Below are 23,162 nucleotides of genomic sequence, written 5' to 3'. Positions count from 1 at the left end.
ACATCAAAGAAATATGCCCATTTTCAGTACAATGCCACCACAAAAAAAAAAAAAAAAAAAAAGTAATTTCTTAGACACAGTATTTCTCTGCCAACACAAATAGTTTTAAAGTGCCTGGTCAGGTTTAAAATGATAGGAAGTTGACCTATCAATAGGATTTATATATTGGTGCGTGCTAGTTCTTAATTTTTTGAAGGTGGGCTGTAGGTATGCTGGGGATGGACTACTCATTAGGGACTGTAGTGATAAGACCAGGGGTAACAGGTTCAAACTTAAACAGGGGAAGTTTAGATTGGATATAAGGAAGAAATTCTTTACTGTTAGGGTGGTGAGGCACTGGAATGGGTTGCCCAGGGAAGTTGTGAATGCTCCATCCCTGGCAGTATTCAAGGCCAGGTTGGACAGAGCCTTGGGTGAGATGGTTGGAAGGGGGGTTGTAACTAGATGATCTTAAGGTCCTTTCCAACCGTAACTATTCCATGATTCTATGATTTTTTTTTTAGGGTGGGCAGTTATAGTGAACACTGTTAGTCTTATATACTCTCTTCGCATTTCTTCAAGCAAAACATTGAACTACCTCTTCAAAAACTGTATTCCAGCAGTGTTCCAAACACCTAGCTTCTAGAAGAAGAAAAATTAAATCAGAGGCTCTGGCACAAGCATGACTGCATCCTGAGAAGCTTAATACAGGAGCTGGCAGTAAAACATTTTCCTCTGAAGGAACATAAGACTTGTATCCTTACAGAATCTATCAATCTGCAAGTCTACCAATCTACCAATGCCTCATTCTAGGCACATATTTACAACTATGAGCCATGCTGGGATGCTGTTACAAAGACTACCCCATGCTTTCCCCCTCCAGTTTTTTTTGTTTTTTTTTCTTGTGGTGTTGATTTCTAACAGTCAGAGATATAATAGTTTCACCATAATAAAATGTTCTGTTGTTTGGGTTTTTTTACTAGTGTTAAGTCTCTGAAATGTAGGGTAGCCATGTATTGATGGATCATTTATTCCAGTCCTATATATCAGTTGTACAAACAGAAAAAAGTCCCAAGGAACTGCAAAAACAGTTTCAGTCCTACATTCTTTAAGTCTACACTGCATTTATTTATTATGCATCTCACACCATTTAAGTGATTTAATGGAGACTAAGCTTTCTGAAAGGATCTTTCTTGATGGATTACTGGTAGCATCTGCAAGAGGAAGCAGCTTTCTCAGAAGTTAATATCTTTCAACCTAGGATATATTTTAAAAATGAAATAAGGGAATGAACATACACTTCAGGCTGGATGCTACCAGCTTTTGATAATTTTGATAGGAAAAAACAGTTAATCAGGTGTTCTCCTGAAGCTTGCTTTCCAGCTGCCTGCAAACTTTCTCCTGCATATAAAGAATATCACATGCTTTTTTAGATATTAAATATTAATTTTATATCCATGTTATTCACGAATAGCAGTCAATAAAACAAACCTCTGACCAGTCAACCTGGTAATCTGTAAAACTACTGTATCTATCTCCTCAGTAATTTATTCTGGCCATTATTTACAGAAATAAATAGCCTTCCAATGCCTCTTCTGTCAGCAGCACAGGAAGCACTTCTTACTTCACAGTTCTTTTTTAAGTTAGGGTAGTTCTGCTAATTGTTTTCAATAGGCATCAAGAAAAAGTACAATATAGCAATGACTTTAAGCTCTGGAAAGGTACAAAATTATAATTCTCAGAAAAAGTATTTCTCTTTTCCATATTTTTCATGCAATCATTTGTTTTTATCAACAATAACAGTTGAAACAAGCAAAACTTCAAACTGAACATCCTAAAACCAGGTAAAAAAACAGTCTTTGATAAACTTGAATTAGGAAGATCAGAATACTCTCAAGATTCAATCAATTTGAATTGTTCAAAGCTTGAAAAAGAAGCTTCTGATTTTCCTACCAAAATTGGTAAAATTTGGAAGTCATTCTCTGTTCAAAACTAAAATCTGAATAATGCTCATTACTCTGTTTGCACTTGGAAGGGCACTAGGAGAGTCACCCAGACTATATTTGAAATTTTATGTGCTATTTTGCTATTACTGGATGAGCAGACAGGGATAAACTTTTGAATTACCTTAGCATACAGAGAGCAGACAGTGTCATAAATTACCCATGTTGTATTTAAAATCAAGCTTTACAAGCAGTATCCCTCTAGGTGTTGGACAAAATGTCTCTGAAACAGGAAAATTGAAAATGAGAAGCAGAATGTGGTGCAAGTATTAGTGTTGCAAGCTCTAGAAGTTTGTTTAATAGGAAATAAGTGCAATGTTTTATTGTATTTTATTATTGATTTCATAACCTTTCAGGGAAATAAAAGACAGAGGCAAACAGTTACATAAATAGAAATGAACCAAAAAGCAGAAAGAAATTGATTGCAAAACTAGATTTTTGTGTCTTCTTTCAGAGAAGAATGGATAAATTAAAAAAAAAATGGATTTTTTTTTTTAAATTCAAAATACCAAGTTTAAAGCATGATAACTGAATTGTCCTGATATTTTTTATATGGGTAATAAGTACAGATTGCTCTATGGGACATATTATTAGACTGCTAACTTTAAGAGAGGTAATGAACTGTTTTATCTCAATACTATTAAATTAATACTCCTCAGTACTATAATTAACAATTATGACAAAAGAACATAATTAAACTGCTCATTCAAAAAAAAAAAAAAGAAAAAGAATCCTATTAGCAAGAGAAAATTAATTAATAGGTTAAATGTCTTTAATCAATTTCAGTTTTAGAAGTCTATATCATTTATTAATATGTTTCAACTCAGTAAGTTGATAAGGCTCTCCATATCTGTAAAAGAACATTTTATTCTGCTTTAATAAAATTTATTTTCTTTTTATTACTTTACACAATTCTATTTTCCTTCACTGTGATGGGTAGCATGTTAAAATTATTGGGGGGGGGGTTACAAACTTTGTAAGTGCTTTTATTTCAAGCTCTCTGTTTATATTTTAGAATAGAATCATAGAATAGTTAGTTTGGAAAGGACCTTAAGATCATCTAGTTACAACACCCCTTCCATGGGCAGAGACACCTCGCAATAAACCATATCACCCAAGGCCTTGTCCAACCTGATCTTGAACACTGCCAGGGATGGAGCATTCACAACCACCCCGAGCAACCCATTCCAGTGGCTCACCACCCTCACAGGAAATAATTTCTTCCTTATATCCCATCTAAACTTCCCCTGTTTAAATTTTAACCCATTACCACTTGTCCTGCCACTACAGTCCTTAATGAATAGTCTATTCACAGCATCCCTATAGCCCCCCTTCAGATACCAAAAGGCTGCTATGAAGTCTCCACACAGCCTTCTCTTCTCCAGGCAGAACAGCCCCAGCTTTCTCAACCTATCTTCATATGGGAGGTGCTCCAGTCCCCTGATCATCTTCGTTGCCCTCCTCTGGACTTGTCCCAACAATTCCATGTTCTTTTTTTGTTGAAGACACGAGAACTGTACACAATACTCCAGTTGAGGTCTCATGACAGCAGAGTAGAAGGGCAGGATCACCTCCTTTGACCTGCTGGTCAAGTTCCTTTTGATGCAGCCCAGGGTACAGTTGGCTTTCTGGGCTGTGAGCACACACTGAAGCCAGATCATGGTAAGCTTCTCATTGACATCCATAAATCCATGGGTCCAGATGGGATGCACCCGCGGGTGCTGAGGGAACTGGCGGAAGTCATTGCTAGACCACTCGCCATCATCTTTACCAAGTCTTGGGAAACGGGAGAGGTGCCTGAGGACTGGAGGAAAGCAAATGTCACTCCAGTCTTCAAAAAGGGCAAGAAGGAGGACCCGGGTAACTATAGACCGGTCAGTCTCACCTCCATCCCTGGGAAAGTGATAGAACACCTTGTCCTTGGTGCCATCTTAAGGCATATCAAGGATAAGAGGGTTATGAGGGGCAGTCAACATGGCTTCACCAGGGGGAAATCATGTTTGACCAATCTCTTAGCCTTTTATGAGGAAATAACACGGTGGATGGATGATGGCAGAGCGGTGGATGTGGTCTACCTTGACTTCAGCAAAGCATTTGACACAGTCTCCCACAGCATCCTCATGGCTAAATTGAGGAAGTGTGGACTGGATGATCAGGTAGTGAGGTGGACTGCAAACTGGCTGAAGGAGAGAAGCCAGAGAGTTGTAGTCTATGGGGCGGAGTCTAGTTGGAGGCCTGTAACTAGTGGAGTGCCTCAAGGGTCAGTACTGGGACCGGTCTTATTTAATATATTCATCAACGATTTAGAGGAGGGAATTGAGTGTACTATCAGCAAGTTTGCTGATGACACTAAGCTGGGAGGAGTGGCTGACACGCCAGAAGGCTGTGCTGCCATCCAGCGAGACCTGGACAGGCTGGAGAGTTGGGCAGGGAATAACTTGATGAAATATAACAAGGGGAAGTGTAGAGTCCTGCATCTGGGCAGGAACAACCCCAGGTTCTAGTATAGGTTGGGGAACGACCTACTAGAGAGCAGTGTAGGGGAGAGGGACCTGGGGGTCCTAGTGGACGACAAGATGACCATGAGCCAACACTGTGCCCTTGTGGCCAAGAAGGCCAATGGCATCCTGGGGTGTATTAGAAGGGGGGTGGTTAGTAGGTCGAGAGAGGTCCTCCTTCCCCTCTCCTCTGCCCTGGTGAGACCCCATCTGGAATATTGTGTCCAGTTCTGGGCCCCTCAGTTCAAGAAGGACAGGGAGCTGCTGGAGAGAGTCCAGTGCAGGGCAACCAAGATGATTAAGGGAGTGGAGCATCTCCCTTATGAGGAAAGACTGAGGGAGCTGGGTCTCTATAGTTTGGAGAAGAGGAGACTGAGGGGTGACCTTATTAGTGTCTATAAATATATAAAGGGGGAATGTCACGAGGATGGAGCCAGGCTCTACTCAGTGGCAAACAATGATAGGACAAGGGGTAATGGGTGCAAACTGGAACACAAGAGGTTCCACTTAAACTTGAGAAGGAACTTCTTCTCAGTGAGCGTGACGGAACACTGGAACAGGCTGCCCAGGGAGGTTGTGGAGTCTCCTTCCCTGGAGACATTCAAAGCCCGCCTGGACACATTCCTGTGTAACGTTATCTAGGTGTTCCTGCTCCGGCAGGGGGATTGGGCTAGATGATCTTTTGAGGTCCCTTCCAATCTCTAGCATACTGTGATACTGTGATACTGTGATACTGTGACCAACACTCCCAAGTCCTTCTCTGCAGGGCTGCTCTGAATCTCTTCTCTGCTCAACCTGTAGCTGTGCCTGGGATTGCTCTGACCCAGGTGTAGGACATTGCACTTCTCAGGATTAAACTTCATGAGGTTGGCATCAGCCCACCTCACAAGCGTGTCAAGGTCCCTCTGGATGGCATTCCTTCCCTCCAGTGTATCAACCGAACCACGCAGCTTGGTGTCATCTGCAAACTTGCTGACACTCAATCCCACTGTCCATGTCACCGACAAAGATGTTGAACAAGACCGGTCCGAACACTGATCCCTGAGGGACACCACTCGTTACTGGTCTCCAGCCAGACATTGAGCCATTGACCACAACTCTTTGTGTGTGGACAGCCAGCCAGGTCTTTATTCACTGGGTGGTCCACCTATAAAACTGATCTCTCTTCAATTTAGAGACAAGGATGTCATGTGGAAATGTGTCAAACGCTTTGCACAAGTCCAGGTAGACGACGTCAACTGCTCTACCCCTGTCCATCAGTTCTGTAGCCCCATCATAGAAGGCCATATAATTGGTCAGGCAGGATTTCCCCTTACTGAAGCCATGCTGGCTGTCACCAACCTCCTTGCTGTTTTTCAAGTGCCTTAGCATGCCTTCCAGGAGAGCCTGCTCCAAGATTTTGCCAGGCACAGAGGTGAGACTGAGTGGCTTGTAGTTTCCCGGGTCATCCATTTTCCCCTTCTTGTAAATGGGGATTTTTTCTATTTCATTTTAGGAAAGTATGTTGGTTTGTTTCCTCAGGCACATAGCAGCAATCCTGGAAAGAAAAAAACATCAAAGAGAAAATCTTATATACAAAATGAGATGAAATTAGGTAGGTATGACAAGGAAAACTGGTTTGAACTCTGTCTTTAAAAATGTCAAACCACTGTGCTGCTCCATGAAAGTATTAAAGTTTGAACTCAAACATTCTTATAGTTTGCTGTCTAATCACAGTCTAACATCTGGGCAGATATAATCTATCACTTTCTCTTGAAAATATTTTTATTCATATATATACTAGAAATTACTTGACATATTGTAGGGAGGAGACAATAACTCCCTTCTCCTTATGTACCATCCACTCTGCATTTTCACAAGAGTAAGACTTGTAGTCCTCTCTGTACTCTGTACAGAGGAGCTTCTGTACTTCAGCGTTGAGCTGAGCTCCACTCCGTAGAAAGGGCAAGCTATGGTCATTCTTTTTTTAATGTGCATAAAGAACTCTACACTGTTGCAAGATAATGGAATATGGATTTTTTTTTTTTTTAATTTACCAAGATAACTGTTCACTGAACAAAAAGCTGAGTAAAACTTTACAGATTATAACTTATAGAAAAAATTCTTTTATCGTTCAGTATTTTCCTTACTGCTTCTATATTCAGAACAGTGTATATTTATAGGAAATAATAATGTCTTTCACTGATAACATTAAGTCACTGAAAAAGGAGCAACAAATACAAGTTCATTGTCAATTTCATTTTTAAGTATCACATCTATTTAAAAATAGGTATGAATAACATTATTCCAGGTATCTATTTATTTTATAAAGAAGAGATCTGGATGGGGACACAAAGTAATAAATGCAGCAGAAGCAATGAATTGAAGCAGAAGCAATGAAAGCTGTTCCTTGAGGTTTAAACCATTATACATTGAGGAGTATGCAATTTGGAGATGGAATAGTGCATGCTTATTGTGAAACTTTCCTGTAGTATAGGAAGCCTATATTTAGTCAATCCAGTTAAAATGTAAGGAAGAAGTTTTCATTCTTCTTGTGACACAGATATAATGGTGTTCCAAGGGGAAAGGGGGGGGGGAAGCTTTGAAAGCTAACAAATAGTCATTTGTCTTGACAAATAGACATCATTATGGTTCAAGAGCTTAGTAACATTGGCATAAATGGGAGAATACAGACCAGCGCCCAGGCAGCCCTGGGTGGGAAAGAATAGGAGCCCCTCCACATGACTGGATTTCTGTATCTAGCTTTATTACTGGGTAGCTTGATGCCTGCCCAGGCAGCACTTGGCAGGTCATTTCACCTCCCCGTTTTCTCTTTCTCATCTGTAAAGTAGGGAAGTTGAAGTAATGAGATCCTGGTATAGAGAAGTAGCTTTGTGTCTGAACAGGAAAGTTAACTTCTTAAAAACATTAAGAAATTAATTAAAAATTACTTAAATATGACTTGTGTATGAGGAGAGATTGACTTAAGGGAAGTATGGGACTGAGTTAGAGACCCTTTCTAAACTGGAAAAAATTCTGGAACTGGAATAAAGACGACCATACTTACCAAAAATAATGAAACATGCTTTGGGAAGCAGTTAACATTAGTTCTGCCACTACTAAAAGTGAGTTTTGGAAAAAGGTCTGGGAGCTAAGGTCCTGTCTTTCATATATGCTTTGATCCAAATCCCTTTGAAGGTTTGAAATAATGAATTAAAGAGCACCTTTCAAAACCAAACAAGTCAAATGGGGAAGTGTTAATACAGATATTTCTTTATATCTATTTTTCTTTCAAATAACGTCAGTAGTACCAGGAGCTCTTCTGATTAATAAAGTCCAGAGGTTTGAACTACCTGCTCCTATCAATACACATTCTTCAGCAAAGGCAGGTAATGTTTTCCTTAATTATAAAAATAACAGGAGGGAAAAAAAGAATCTTAAACTTTTTTTTCTGAGTTGTTTTTTTTTTTTCTATTTTCAACAATTGTCAAAGTTTTCCTAAGTTTCCACTAGCAATTTATTTTTTTGTTCTTTGTAATCACCATTATGCAACTTTTGATAGTTTGGTCTGCATAAATTAATGAAAAGCAATATGATGAAATACATACTGTCAATTCCAAGTCACTTGCTAAGTGGCTCACCATGAATTAGTCAATTAGAATAGACAGGTTTCCAATACACTGAATCAAAGCCAGACTTCCATACACATTTTATATATTTAATTTACTGAGGTAATTTACAGGTATAAGTGGAATAAATATTAAGGACTTTCTGTCTTTCAGAATTCCAAGTAAATTTTACCTGCACAAATAGCAACACTTCTATAGAGGAAAATGAGAATTTCCACCCTGTTTTGAAAGTGAACATAGCTTTCTCCACTAATCTTTGTTAGTTCTTTTGCATCAGATGTACATAAAATGCCTAGGACATTGCATGCAGAGGAAGAATGCACATGTCCAAAAGGTAGAGAAGTTACTTTAAACACAAATTTCAAAAAATAAAAAATGTCTGAATAATAAATTGTTTTTATGGACTCAGCCTTGCACTCACTTGAAATTCTAAAAGAGTTGAGTGTAATAAATCAATACGTCATCAGTGTGAACAAGATTTTCACACTGAAAGTGAATTATTTGTCAGTAAGTTTTTGGTATAAGGTTCTTTTCAGACTGAATGCATATTTCTCAGGAACAGGGAGATTGTTTTGTTTTGGGTAGGGCTTTTTTTGGGGGGGGGTATTTTGATTTGGCTTGGTTTTTTGTGGCTTTTCTGGGGGGGGGGTATTTTTTTTTATTTTTTAGCAAACCTGTTAGTGGGAATTACATGTTAGGCAGCTTGTGTCTTACAACTTCTCAACAGCCAATGAGATACGGGTTGACCTTTTCCTCCTATTACTTTTAGGAGTTCTGACTGGATGTTTTAATGACTGGAAAGGTTTTTTAATAACTTGATTTAGAACTTATAGACTCTTAAATATTGGAAAGAAAGCTTTAGCATCCTTTCTTGAGGTGAAAGAGGCTTACCATTTATTGTGTTGCATGTTTTCAGTCTGCCCAGATATACAACAGCAAAGAAGTCCTTGATGCACCAAATCACGAGCTGTGAGGTAGTGTCGTGGTTTAAACCCAGTCAGGTAACTCGTTCGCTCACTTCCCCCCCTTTCTTGCCCTCCCCCTGCTCCGGAGGGACGGAGAGGAGAATCGAAAAGAATGCAACTCCCACGGGTTGAGATAAGAACAGTTTAGTAACTACGGTATAACACAAATCACTACTGCTACTACCAGTAATAATGACGATAAAGGAAATAACAAGGGAAGAGAATACATCATCTCAGCACCAGCCGACCGATAACTCGCCCCCCAAGCCCGACCAAGCTCCGACCGATACCTCCTCCAACCCTGCAGTCTCCCAGCCCTTCTGGCTAACTCCCAGTTACATCCTGGGCATGACGTGCTGTGGTATGGAATACCTCTTTGGTCAGTTTGGGTCAGGTGTCCTGTCTCTGCTTCCTCCTGGCTCCCCCTCCTCCCTGGCAGAGCATGAGGCTCACAAAGTCCTTGGCCAAACCAAAACATCCTTGTTATCAGCTCTGTTCCCGAGCTGAAAGTCAAAACACTGCACTGCACCAGCTACCAAGAAGGGGAAAAATGACTGCTACTGCTGAACCCGGGACAGGTAGTAAGAGTAAAAAGTGTCCTTTCAATGATTTATTTTAAAACTCATAAAAGATTAGCAACACAAATGTGTTGCAAAAAAAAATATATATAATATACTTAAATACCACAAAATCTAATGTCTAGTGAAAACTGAGCTTCTGTAAAATTTGGGAATACTGGGTTGTTAATCTGGAATCCACAGAGACATACACATAAAATAATATGTGGAGGTTTTACAGGAAAAAGAGCATAGCAAAAATACTTTATAGGTTCTAAAAAGAAAAAAATATTGTGCTAAATTTTCAAGTATTTTTAAAGAATTAAAAACTATTTATGTAAATAGATTTTGAGATTAAAAAAATGTTAATTTAAAAAGATATTTTCAAAAATATCAAATATTATTTCTGTTTAAAATAATTAAAAATAATTTTTTTTCAAGAATACCGCATTCAAACACAGCCATATTTTTAATATAGCTATGACAATATTGAGTAGAAACCATTTAAATCAGAATTTACTAAATGCTGTTACATAACCATCAGAGGTACTTTCTATTCTAAACTCTTAAAGGACATTGAAGCAATACAAGGCTGTGGGTAAGCAACTTTTTCATAGCTATACCTGTATAAACCCAGTGCCTAGAGTACTTCTAAATTATCCATCTGTATAACCTTAGTAATGTAATGACACAAGGAAATTTATAAATCTGACCTCTGCAAGTTTGATACCACTTTTTGTGTACGTTTGTAATATATGAGGTCTCAGCAGGGCTGTTGGTAGTGCTTTGTTAGTTCATTTACAGGTTTTCCATCTTGACAACATTTTCATTGCTTTCAGCTCCTGAAGGGCCATGTCATGAGATTATTGAGGACCTGTTGCAGAAAATTGCCTTAAAGCTCTTTAATAAATACTGGGGAACTGGAATTTGCTGTTGTTATGGTATATAGAGAAAGTTTTAACTGACAGTACAAAGTGAAACTGTCATGGTTCTTACAATTAGAGCTCTAGTTCTTTAATGTAAGTTTAGGATTACAACTTTGGTATTAAAATTAGTGGATCAGTCATTTGGAAGTGTCAGTAATATTTTTGTTAAAGTGCCCAAAGGCCTCGTTTGACAGAAATGGAGGTTATGCAGCCACAAAACCAGATTATTGTGTTTACCAGCTCTCTGCTTTAAGAATCAGGGGAGAAAAAAGAACGGAACAGAAACTATTATATTTTGCAATAACCAAAAATTTCATGGTGTGCTACCTTCATGATGTAGACTAAGCCTAAAGCAAGGAATAGAGGATCTTATTTTTCAGCACCGAATTTACTTTCAATGATACTAGGACTTGTCAGGTATATTCCCTAGAGTTGTAACTTTTATTATATTTTATCTTTCCAACATTTTAATTTGAGACAGACAGAATCAGTAAAGTGGCTATTCAGTAACTCAAATGTCTAATCCATGAAGAATTTGAAGAAATACCTTAGAAATACATTTGGGATTGATAAATCTAAACCAGTGTATATGCTTTCTCATCCCTGTGTGAAATGCTCTCATCCAATATGCTTTCTCATCCCTGTGTGAAATGCTCCCATCCACAAATCTTTCTTTTTATTTGTTTTATTTCCCATTTGTATGGCAAGGTTAAGAAAAACTTTGTTATTACTTAAAAAAGGCATAAAACTTGTAAAATTAGTATTAGCTGTCCTTGAAGAAGTGATGAACCAGTAGAAACCAGAAATCATCGAAATTGCCTAGAAAGAGACTACCAGAGGCCTCACCCGGGTAAGTTTCAGAGGCCATAGACGTGGCTAGGAAGTGAGTGCTTGTGCCTCCGAGTGCTGGCTTAGGTAACATATCACACTCTAATCATATACAAATACACTTTGGATGGTGATGTTGCTGATGTTAGCAACAGCTACCTCTTTTTAGTGGTCTTGATACACTCCAAAGATTTACAATAGCCATCATAACTGGTTTTCTGTGCTAGGTAGTGTCCTGGGTTCAGCAGTAGCAGTCATGTTTCTCCTTCGTGGTAGCTGGTGCAGTGCTGTGTTTTGACTTCCAGCCTGGGAACAGTGTTGGTGATACCAATGTTTTCGGTTGTTGCTAAGTGATGTTTACCCTGACCAAGGACTTTGTGAGTCCATGCTCTGCCAGGGAGGAGGGGAAGCTGTGAGGAAGCAGAGATGGGGTGCCTGACCCGGGCTAGCCAGGGAGGTATTCCATACCACAGCACGTCATGGCCGGGGTGAGGGGTAACTGGGAGTTACCCGGAAGGACACAGGCTTCCGGGTGGAACTCGTTTTCTTGGCCGGTGGTATCCTATTCTCTTCCCTTGTTATTTTCCCTTATCATTGTTGTAGTTGATAGTAGCGGTGGTGATTTGTGTTGTACATTGGATGCTGGACTGTTCTTGTCTCAACCCGTAGGAGTTGCACTCTTTCGATCCTCCTCCCCGTTCCTCCGGGAGCGGGGAAGGGGAGAGCCCCGGTGGGGGGGGGGCGGACACAGACCTCGATTGTTGTCAGCTCGGCACCACTCACTGGGAGTGAGTGAACAAGTTACCTCACTGGGTTTAAACCACGACAAATATTTAAGCACATTTAAAAAAAAATCCAAGAAAGCCTACAGAATACATGTTTTTATACTGTCTTTTGTTGCCTGTTTTCATTTCATGCATATATATAATTTTGATATTGTCCTTTTTTTTTTCTTAAGGCACAATATATAGATTTATCTGTAAAGGAGACAGTACTCAATGAGACCAGAGATTTTATTACAGAATAATTTTGCGTATTGCAGAGTTACTGTCCAGCATTCATGGATACCTTATTGTTATATAACAGTAACACTCAGAGCTTAAAATGAGTCTTTTTGTGGTTTTGTGGGGTTTTCTGAAGTCTGGACCAGAACATCTTTTGAGGTCCCATCCAACCTGGGTTGCTCTATAATTCTATGATTATATGATTTTTTACAAAGTTGTAAAATTTGTTATAGCAGAAAAGTAATAAAACTAATGAAAAGACACATGCCAAATCACAAAATTAGAATCATAAAGGTTGAACAGAGAATTGGGCTGCATTTGGGGATCACTTAAATGATGAAGTATGTGATCTGGCAGAAAGTCTTGAGGATTATGGAAAAGATGCACTCAGCTGAAAAGGTGACTGAGCCATCTTGAATAAAATCTTCTCCAGCCCAGAAAGAACAGTAACATCAGCTGCAGAGACAGCGGGTGGCAGGCCTTCCTAACCGGAAAAAAAAAAAACAAACTTGCTTAAGTGGTTTAATAAATTATTAGTAAGCCTGTTGTAGTTTCTAGCCTGGAAGTGCAAACACAGCAACAAGTTACTTTTACGGTCTAGCTTTTACTTGGTTTTACCTGAATTAAAATCCAAATTTGTTCACAGCTTTGAGTCTTTCAGCCATTTTTTCATGGAAATTGGAAGAAAGAAGTAAGGACAAGGCAGTCCTGTTTCAATGGGCTTCAGAGGCTCTACTTATTCTATTTGACAGATTCCACCACTTCCAAAGTTGTTCTTTGGTTTATATGTAAGGAGCATTCCCCACAACATTGCAAAATGTCAAAACCAGAAAATGAGTGAACAAGAATAAGTTTCTTCTATACCACTCAAGCTTTTAAACAATATATCTTTCACTGTACCTCTAGACTACTTTAGAATAGTAACTGAAAAACTAGAAAGAAGCACTTGCAAGTTCAATCTAACACGATTAATTTCTGACTCAAGTCTGAGGCGTTCCAATATTAAGCAGCAGTATGAGTTGTAAGTAAGTTCATCTAGAAATATTTGCCTGTTTTCAACAATTAAATTTCACCTTCTTTGCTAACAGACTGCATGGTGCTCATAGCAGATCTAAAAAAAAAAAAAAACCAAAACACACTTTATTTTACCTTACCACAGACCTTTTCCAGAAAAAAAAAAAAAAAAAGTACTCAAATCTAATATAATTAATATAACAGTTTCAGAGGCTTAGTCACAAAACTGGACTAAGCAGTTTGCTGATGATCTATCCAGTTATAAAATGTTGGTGCACATAGTAGCTTTACTTATTGCACATGAATACATGCGATTTCACACACTAGTGTCTTATCTTGGGGTTGCTGTTAACAGATGCTTGGCTTTTTCTGTGACAAATATATGTATAAAATTAGCTGGGCACAAAGAGGATGATTCATGCTAAAAATATCCACTCCTGATTGTTATTGTCTATGAGAACTGCAAAAGAGTAAGAATTCCTTAAGAGAGAAATCCAATGGAAGTCTAGTTCAAAAAAAGCCTCACAAAACCTCTTTTTCCTTAGCTTCCAAAATGCATCATCATTGTTAATTATCCACATCAACCTGTTCATATACAAGAAACTGTCATTAAGATATCCCCTACAAATGGTATGAGTTATGGAAAGGGATTTATAAAAGCATTTTCTGTAGAGGAAACTCTATGAACAGCCGCAGGAAAACTATGATGAAAATCAATGAAGCTTTCCTAGTCCGAAAGGTGTCAGCTCAGTAGACACTGAAGCTATTTCTGAAATACAAGTAAATAATAAAGATGACCCAGAGGTATATTTTTTACTCCAGTCTGTCACTATTTGGGTAAGGAATTGAAAATCTATGAGAGGAATGCAGATAGAAACTAAAATCATATTTGGATTTAACAGCAACAAAAGTCATTGTTGACTGAAACTAGGTAAGAAGGATGTTAAAGGAGTTAAATGGAAATAATAACCAAGAATAGTTGGAGATTATTATAAAATAATAACCTGCAGAATCTTTATGTTAGATTTTATTTAACAGGTTATTACCAGAGTGAAATTGTAGATTACTACAGAGATCTTTATCATTTCTGACTAAAGCAAATTTGAAAGCCTACCACAGAGATGTCACAGGGTATTGAGTTTCTAGTGAAGTTCACCAGGATAAAAATGAAAAGATCACAGAGAAAAATTTCCAGAAATACTCATAATAGCTTGTTTCTTTTCCTAAAGAAAAGAATTATGAAATAAATAACATTCCATTAAGCCTAGATACAAGTTAGACCTTTTGTAGAACTGGCTGAAAGCAACTGGTTGTATTGCTATTCATGAAACTGATCACAAATTTACAAAGGAATACACTGACCACTTAAACATAACAGAATTACTAGCCAAGTTTGAAAACATCAGACTCTTCTCTGGTACAAGAAGATAACAGCTTCTGGCACATCTGCTTGCTCCTTTCCGTATCTCTAACCTTCACTCTGCCTTCTATACTGTCTTTTCTCCTCTTTCCATAACCTGCATTCTGTTCTCATTACCTTGCCTTGGTACCATTTGCTCTCTCTTATGTATACTGAGTATTCTTTTCTTACCAAAAAAGTAATATATTCAAAAATGTCACTTCCATTTAATCTCTGGGAAGGATAGTCACAATAAACACTTTATGGTTAAAGAAAAGCACAACATCCTGTGAGAATTTTTATGTTTTATGTTTTCCTAATAGTTAGGTTCTGAGCACCATCAGTACAAAGAAATGAGCCATTTTTCAATCTGTTGTTCTCAATCACTGTGTCATGAATAAACTGACCAGTTACTAGCCAGCTGCAAATTAGGAAAGACGTGAGAGACAATGGACAGATTTGACAGCACAGTGAGAAAGACAGTACTCCAGGCATGATTCCCATTTCTTTGAAGTTCTAAGGAAAAGGTCAAGTTCTAAGAAAGCTAAGGGAGATAACTCAGGAACGGTACCTTATGTAGAACTAAAATTTATCTCAGACTAACTATCTCTTTTAATTATCCTGGTATCTTGCCAGAAGTCTGCATATTACAACACATGCCTACAAAATATGGGATTTCTTAAAATAAGTAACAGTAGCATCCAACAAAGATGTAGGAAAACTAATATTTTTAACAAAACTTTTAAGTGATTGGGTTTTTCTGTTGGCTTGATTGGATCAGGTATTCTTTTTGGTTTTTTGCTGCTACAGTTGTCGCTAAAGCACAGACACAGGAGCTACAGGAGCATTTCTAGTTAGAGACATACAGAATCATAGAATGGTTTGGGTTGGAAGGGACCTTAAAGGTCATCAAGTTCCAACACCCTGCCATGGGTAGGGCTATCCTCCACTAGATCAGCTTGCTCAAAACACTGTCCAGCCTGGCCTTGGATGCTTCCAGGAATAAGGCATGTCCATTCAAACTTGAAAACATATTGCCCATTGTCCTGGGTTCAGCAGTAGCAGTCATTTTCCTCCTTCTTAGTAGCTGGTGCAGTGCTGTGGTTTTGACTTTCAGCCTGGGAACAATGCTGATAACACCAATGTTTTTAGCTGTTGCTAAGTAATGTTTACTCTGACCAAGGACTTTCTGCATCTCATGCTCTGCAGGGAGGAGGGGAAGCCGGGGGGAAGCAGAGACAGGACACCTGACCCAGACTAGTCAAAGGGGTATGCCATACCACAGCACATCATGCCCAGGTTATATAAACTGAGGGCAGTTACCCAGAAGGGCGAGATTGCTGCTCGGGTGAGGCTGGGTATCGGTTGGCAGTTGGTGAGCAGTTGTGTTCTCTTCCCTTGTTATTTCCCTTATCACTATTATTATTGGTGGTAGCAGCAGTGATTTGTGTTATACCTTAGTTACTGGGCTGTTCTTATCTCAACCCGTGGGAGTTACATTCTTACAATTCTCCTTCCCATCCCTCAGGGAGCGGGGTGGGGGGAGGAATAATGGGGAGAGTGAGCAAGTGGCTGGGTGGTTCTGGGTTGCTGGCTGGGCTTAAACAACAGTTCTTTGTGGCGACAAAGATGGGACATGACAGGAAAGGTTGAGATAATGACAGATCTGACTAGAGTGCGTCTAATCGTATTCATGATAACCATTCATTGTTTCGGATTAATAGACACTCATCACAGTGCTGATTTATTGGCTCTCAAAGTTGTTACTCTTGATCTCAGAGTTTCAGCATATTGTACCTTACTTACAGCCAGTATTTGCTGGTTTAGTGTTTATCGGCTCTGGGGGGCCTGGGCAACTGACAGGCCCAGGGGTGTAAACACAGCCCTACCATCTGCCATGGTCTGATTCAGGCTGCACTGGAACAGGGGCAAGTTCCAAAACACCTGCAATACATAACATTATTGTGTGGGGTGATACAGCGGAAGCAGTCTTTGAGAAAGGGAGGAAAATAACCGAAATCCTGCTGAAAGCCGGTTTTGCCATAAAATGGAGTAGGGTCAAAGGATCTGCACAGGAGAGTCAGTCTTTGGAAATAAAATGACAAGATGGACATCACCAGATCCCCACAGATGTGATCAGCAAGATAATAGCAATGTCTCCACCAACTAATAAGAAAGAAACACAAGCGTTCTTAGGGGTTCTGAAGAATGCACATCTCAAACTACAGTTCGATTGTAAGCCCTCTCTATCATGTGACCTGGAAGAAGAATAATTTCAAATGAAGCCCTGAGCAACAACAAGCCTTTGAACAAATTAAACAAGAGACAGTTCATGCAGTGGCCCTTGTACCAGTCTGGACCAAGCCAGATGTTAAAAATGTGCTCTACACCACAACTGGGGAGAATGGTCCTACCTGGAGCCTCTGGCAGAAAGCTCCAGGGGAGACTCAAAGTAGACCCCTCGGCTTTTGGAGACGGGGATACAAGGGATCTGAGGCCAGCTGTACCCCAACTGAGAAAGAGATACTGGCAGCCTATGAAGGGGTTGGAGCTGCTTTGGAAGTGACTGGCACGGAAGCACAGCTCCACCTGGCACCCCGGTTGCCCGTGCTGGGCTGGATGTTCAAAGGCAGGGTCTCCTCTACACATCATGCAACTGATGCTACATGAAGTAAATGGGCTGCACTAATTACACAACGAACTCGAATAGGAAATCTCAGTCATCCAGGCATTCTAGAAGTCATCATGGACTGGCCAGAGGGCAAAGATTTTGGAATGTCACCAGAGGAGGAAGTGATGCGTGCTCAAGAGGCCCCACCATATAATAAACTGTCAGAAAGTGAAAAGCAATATGCCTTATTTACTGATGAGTCCTGCTGTATTGTGGGAAAGCATCGGAGATGGAAGTCAGCTGTATGGAGTCCTGGACAACAAGTCGCAGATACTGCTGACAGAGAGGGTGAATCGAGTCAGTTTGCCAAGGTGAAAGCCATCCAGCTGGCCCTGGACATTGCTGAACGAGAAAAGTGGCCAGTACTTTATAGCTATACTGACTCATGGATGGTGGCAAATGCCCTGTGGGGGTGGTTGAAGCAATGGAAGCAGAGCAGCTGGCAACGCAGAGGTAAGCCCATCTGGGCTGCTGCACTGTGGCAAGATATCGCTGCCCGGGTACAGAACCTGGTGGTGAAGGTACGTCATGTAGATGCCCATGTACCCAAGAGTAGGGCCACTGAGGAACACCAGAACAACCAACAAGTGGATAAAGCAGCTAAGATTGAAGTGGCTCAGATGGACTTAGATTGGCAACATAAAGGTGAATTATTTTTGGCCAGGTGGGCCCATGGCACTTCAGGCCATCAAGGCAGAGATGCAGCATACAGATGGGCTCATGATCGAGGGGTGGGCTTAACAATGGACACTATTGCCCAGGTTATTCATGAGTGTGAAACATTTTGCTGCAATTAAACAAGCTAAATGGTTAAAGCCTCTTTGGTATGGAGGACGATGGCTGAAGCACAAATATGGGAGGCCTGACAGATTGATTATACCACACTCCCACCAACACGCCGAGGCAAGCGCCATGTGCTTACCATGGTGGAATCAACCATCGGATGGCTGGAAACATGCACTGTGCCCCACACCACTGCCAGGAACACTATCCTGGGCCTTGAGAAACAAATCTTGTGGTGACACGGCACACCAGGGAGAACTGAGTTAGACAATGGGACTCATTTCTGGAACAACCTTATAGATATTTGGGTGAAAGAGTAGGGCACTGAATGGGTATATCACATCCCCTACCATGCACCAGCCCCTGGGAAAATCAAATGGTACAATGGGCTGTTAAAAACTACACTGAGAGCAATGGGTGGTGGGACTTTCAAACATTGGAATACACCCTTACCAAAGGCCACTGGCTGGTCAACACCAGAGGATCTGCCAACAGGGCTGGCCCAGCCCAGTCAGAACTTTTACATATTGTAGAGGGGGACAAAGTTCCCATGGTGCATATGAAGAATTTGCTGGGGAAGACAGTCTGGGTTATTCCTGCTCCAGGTAAAGGCAAACCCACTCGTGGGATTGCTTTTACTCAGGCACCCTGATATACTTGGTGGGTAATGCGGGAAGATGGGGAAGTCTGATGTATACTTCAAGGGGATTTGATTTTAGGGGCAAACAGCCAATGAACTCAATTGTATGCTATTGCCTGCTATGTAGCCCTTTTATAGAGCACCAACTAGATGTCTTCAGGTCACCAGCAACTGGCCCGAACTTCCCTCCAATCATCATCCCAACAAAGAATGAACTTTAACAAAACCAGACGAGCTCAGCAGTGACCAGATGAGTTCTGCGGTGTCATCAGCAGGCAACAGTCCCACACTGCACACCATCTGTCTTGCTCTGAAAAACTCATACAAGAGATGGAGCCCGACATCATGGCCCGGATAAACTCAGCAGCTTCATAGGGTGCATGGACTAACACATGATACCTCCCTCTTTGTGTGTGTGTGTGTGTGTGTGTGTGTGTATATATATATATACATATATACATATACAGATGAGACAAAAGTGATGGTATATTGAAAAATATGGGATCTGATCATGATGTGAATGGCAATAAGGGGTAGATACCGTCCTAGGTTCAGCAGTAGCAGTAATTTTTCTCCTTCTTAGTAGCTGGTGCAGTGCTGCTTTTTTGACTTTCAGCCTAGGAACAATGCTGATAACACCGATGTTTTTAGTTATTGCTAAGTAATGATTACTCCAATGAAGGACTTTCTCAGTCTCATGGTCTGCCAGGGAGAAGGGGAAGCTGGGACGAAGAAGAGACAGGACACCTGACCCAAACTAGTCAAAGGGGTATGCCATACCACAGCACATCATGCCCAGTATATAAACTGGGGGCAGTTACCCAGAAGGTCAAGATTGCTGCTCGGGTGAGGCTGGGTATCTGTTGGCAGTTGGTGAGCAGTTGTATTCTCTTCCCTTGTTATTTCCCTTATTATTATTATTGGTGGTAGCAGCAGTGGTTTTGTATTATGCCTTATTTACTGGACTGTTCTTATCTCAACCCATGGTAGCTACATTTTTTCAATTCTCCTTCCTATCCCTCCGGGAGTGTGGGGAGGAAGAACGGGGGGAGTGACTGATCGGCTGTGTGGTTCTGAGTTATCAGCTGGGCTTAAACTACTACTCCCAGAATGTTCACATCTCTTTGTCTGAAGTTTTCATCTTGGAAACTTTTGTTGTTTTCCAAATTATACATTTCCATGTCTGTTTTAGCATCCATGACAGATATATTCTATAGACAGTCACACCTAGAATGTTTTCAGTATTATAATCTTTTGATTTAACATTTTCAACATGTATTTGACACTAGAATTTATTCTGGCTGTTTGAAACATATCTTGCTTTAGAATATTAACAAGCACAGAGTGGAAGATTTTATTTTATAGTAGTTACAAAGAGATTTGTTTTGCTCTATAGCAAGACACGGATGATGAATGACAAATTATGTTATTATCTCAACTGCATATATAAAATAGAGGTGTTAACATGTCTGGTATTGCTAGAGACAGGATAGACAAGTGGAAATGGACAATAAGGAAGAAAAACGCCATGTGAATGTTCTGTATCATTTGATGGAGGTAAATGTTCAAGAGATTCCATATTTTTGCTGTCAGTTCTTTCAAAAACTACCTGCTTCACAACATACAGTGAATTCTGAATATGTTCTCCCTTTTCAATGAAGAGGCTTGTCTTCAACAAAACATTTCATTTAATTTTGATGACATATTTAAATATATTTTCAAAGTGCTTTTATAATTATGGAAGAAGTCAGACTGGCTTCTATGAATTTACACAGGATTTAAAAACAAAAGAAACCCTTTAATCATTAAGTTGCTGAGTAAGGCTTCTTATGTGGATCTTCACAAAGATCCTCCTTTGAATAGGGAGGATGTCTTTTTGTATTTATTTGACAAGAAAATAGGAATTTATGCTTTCTTACCCAAAAAAAATATTGTTTTGCTTCTGTTTCAGAGATGTAGCAAAATAGAACCCAATCAAATAAAAAAGGACACACTTCACTGGCTGGCTATGCAAGCCTTATCCAGTAACATTTACACAAAAGTTATAATTCATTTAAAAATGCCTAATCATAAACAGTTCAGCAATCATTGACACTTTTACTCAACATTATTACAATTATAATCTTCTCCAAGGTTTCAATGTAAGTTTACCCTATTATTAGGTTATTTTTCATGTTTTGAGCTGAATGAAATACCTCAAAATGCTAAGTTGTTTCAGTTATTTTATTTTTTCATTGAAATAAGCCATTTAATAAATTCCTGAAATCAATCAATCCATATTGAATAATCTACACAGAATTTTAATTAAAGAGATAATCTATGTTCGTGTAGCTTTTCAAATTAGCAGTTAAATTACATGAAGACAAATATTTTATATATAGAAGTTTCATATATGTATATGAGTTTTAAACTTGCCAAAAAAAATTGTCACATCTATCAGAGCCTTGCCAGGTGTGAAGTAGCTCAGGGTGCTCTGAAAATATACTCTAACAAAAAAAGGATAATACATACCACTTGAGAAAGAGAGTTTAGGGGTATATTTTTGTAAAGCATTTTTCCAGCTGGCATCTTGCTCTTGTTTTTTCTTATTAGAGCTTTAGCTTCTATGTGGTTATTAATCAGTGAGTATTTCAGAGTCTGGATGATAACTTCCTCATGCAAATTGTGGATGAGCCGACCAGGAGAGGAGAGCTGCTGGATCTCATCCTCACTAACAAGGAGGATCTGGTTGAAGCAGTAAGAGTTGAGGGCTGCCTTGGTTGCAGCGACCACGAGATGGTGGAGTTCAGGATCTTGTGTGGTAGACTAGTAGAATACCAAGTAGAATTGCAACCCTGGACTTTAGCAGGGCAAACTTTGGCCTTTTCAAACAATTGCTAGGGGAAATCCCATGGGCAAGGCTGCTTGAAGGTAAAGGGGCCCAAGATAGTTGGTTGACATTCAAGGACTGCTTTTTCCGAGCTCAAGATCGGAGCATCCCGACACGAGGGAAGTCAAGGAAGAGGGCCAGGAGATCTGCGTGGCTAAATAGGGAATTGCTGGGTATGCTCAAGTGGAAGAGGAGAGTTTACAGGTCATGGGAGGAGGGGCTGGCCACTTGGGAGGAATATAAGGCTGCTGCTAGAGGATGTAGGAAGGCAGCTAGGAGGACTAAGGCCTCCTTAGAATTAAACCTGGCTAGAAGGGTCAAGGACAGCAAAAAGAGCTTTTTCAAATACATGGCAGACAAAACTAACACCAGAGGCAATGTAGGCCCACTGATGAATGGGATGGGTGCCCTGGTGACAGAAGATACAGAGATGGCAGAGTTACTGAATGCCTTCTTTGTCTCTGTCTACTCTGCTGCAGGCAGTCCTGAAGAGCCCTATACCCCTGAGACCTTAGATGAAGTCAGGTCGACGGAGCGGTTTGCCTTAGTCGATGAGGAATGGGTTAGAGACCAGTTGAGCAATCTGGACATCCATAAATACATGGGTCCAGATGGGATGCACCCGCGGGTGCTGAGGGAACTGGCGGAAGTCATTGCTAGACCACTCTCCATCATCTTTACCAAGTCTTGGGAAACGGGAGAGGTGCCTGAGGACTGGAGGAAAGCAAATGTCACCCCAGTCTTCAAAAAGGGCAAGAAGGAGGACCCGGGTAACTATAGACCGGTCAGCCTCACCTCCATCCCTGGGAAAGTGATGGAACACCTTATCCTTGGTGCCATCTTAAGGCATATCAAGGATAAGAGGGTTATGAGGGGCAGTCAACATGGCTTCACCAGGGGGAAATCATATTTGACCAATCTCTCAGCCTTTTATGAGGAAATAACACGGTGGATGGATGATGGCAGAGCGGTGGATGTGGTCTACCTTGACTTCAGCAAAGCATTTGACACAGTCTCCCACAGCATCCTCACAGCTAAATTGAGGAAGTGTGGACTGGATGATCAGGTAGTGAGGTGGACTGCAAATTGGCTGAAGGAGAGAAGCCAGAGAGTTGTAGTCTATGGGGCTGAGTCTAGTTGGAGGCCTGTAACTAGTGGAGTACCTCAAGGGTCAGTACTGGGACCAGTATTATTTAATATATTCATCAATGATTTAGATAAGGGAATTGAGTGTACTATCAGCAAGTTTGCTGATGACACTAAGCTGGGAGGAGTGGCTGACACGCCAGAAGGCTGTGCTGCCATCCAGCGAGACCTGGACAGGCTGGAGAGTTGGGCAGGGAATAACTGGATGAAATATAACAAGGGAAAGTGTAGAGTCCTGCATCTGGGCAGGAACAACCCCAGGTTCCAGTATA

The 23,162-nt window shown here is 40.3% G+C and overlaps 1 protein-coding gene across 1 annotated transcript in view; it reads left to right on the top strand.

Moving 5' to 3' along the window:
• Positions 1 to 17,334: 17,334 nt before the first annotated feature.
• LOC134158493 (uncharacterized) overlaps positions 17,335 to 23,162 on the top strand; it is a 494,286-nt gene continuing 488,458 nt past the window's right edge. Inside the window, exon 1 of the mRNA XM_062608489.1 lies at positions 17,335 to 18,183. Coding sequence (XP_062464473.1) covers positions 17,527 to 18,183 — 657 coding nt within the window. The 5' untranslated portion in view covers positions 17,335 to 17,526. The remainder of the gene's footprint in view (positions 18,184 to 23,162) is intronic.

The sequence above is a fragment of the Pezoporus occidentalis genome, unplaced genomic scaffold (assembly GCF_034315485.1).
Source record: "Pezoporus occidentalis ecotype Australia unplaced genomic scaffold, CSIRO_AGI_Poc_V1 ctg13, whole genome shotgun sequence".
Classification (NCBI taxonomy): Eukaryota; Metazoa; Chordata; class Aves; order Psittaciformes; family Psittacidae; genus Pezoporus; species Pezoporus occidentalis.
The sequence above is the reverse complement of the archived record's forward strand: the minus strand, read 5'-3'. Positions and strand labels throughout refer to the sequence as shown.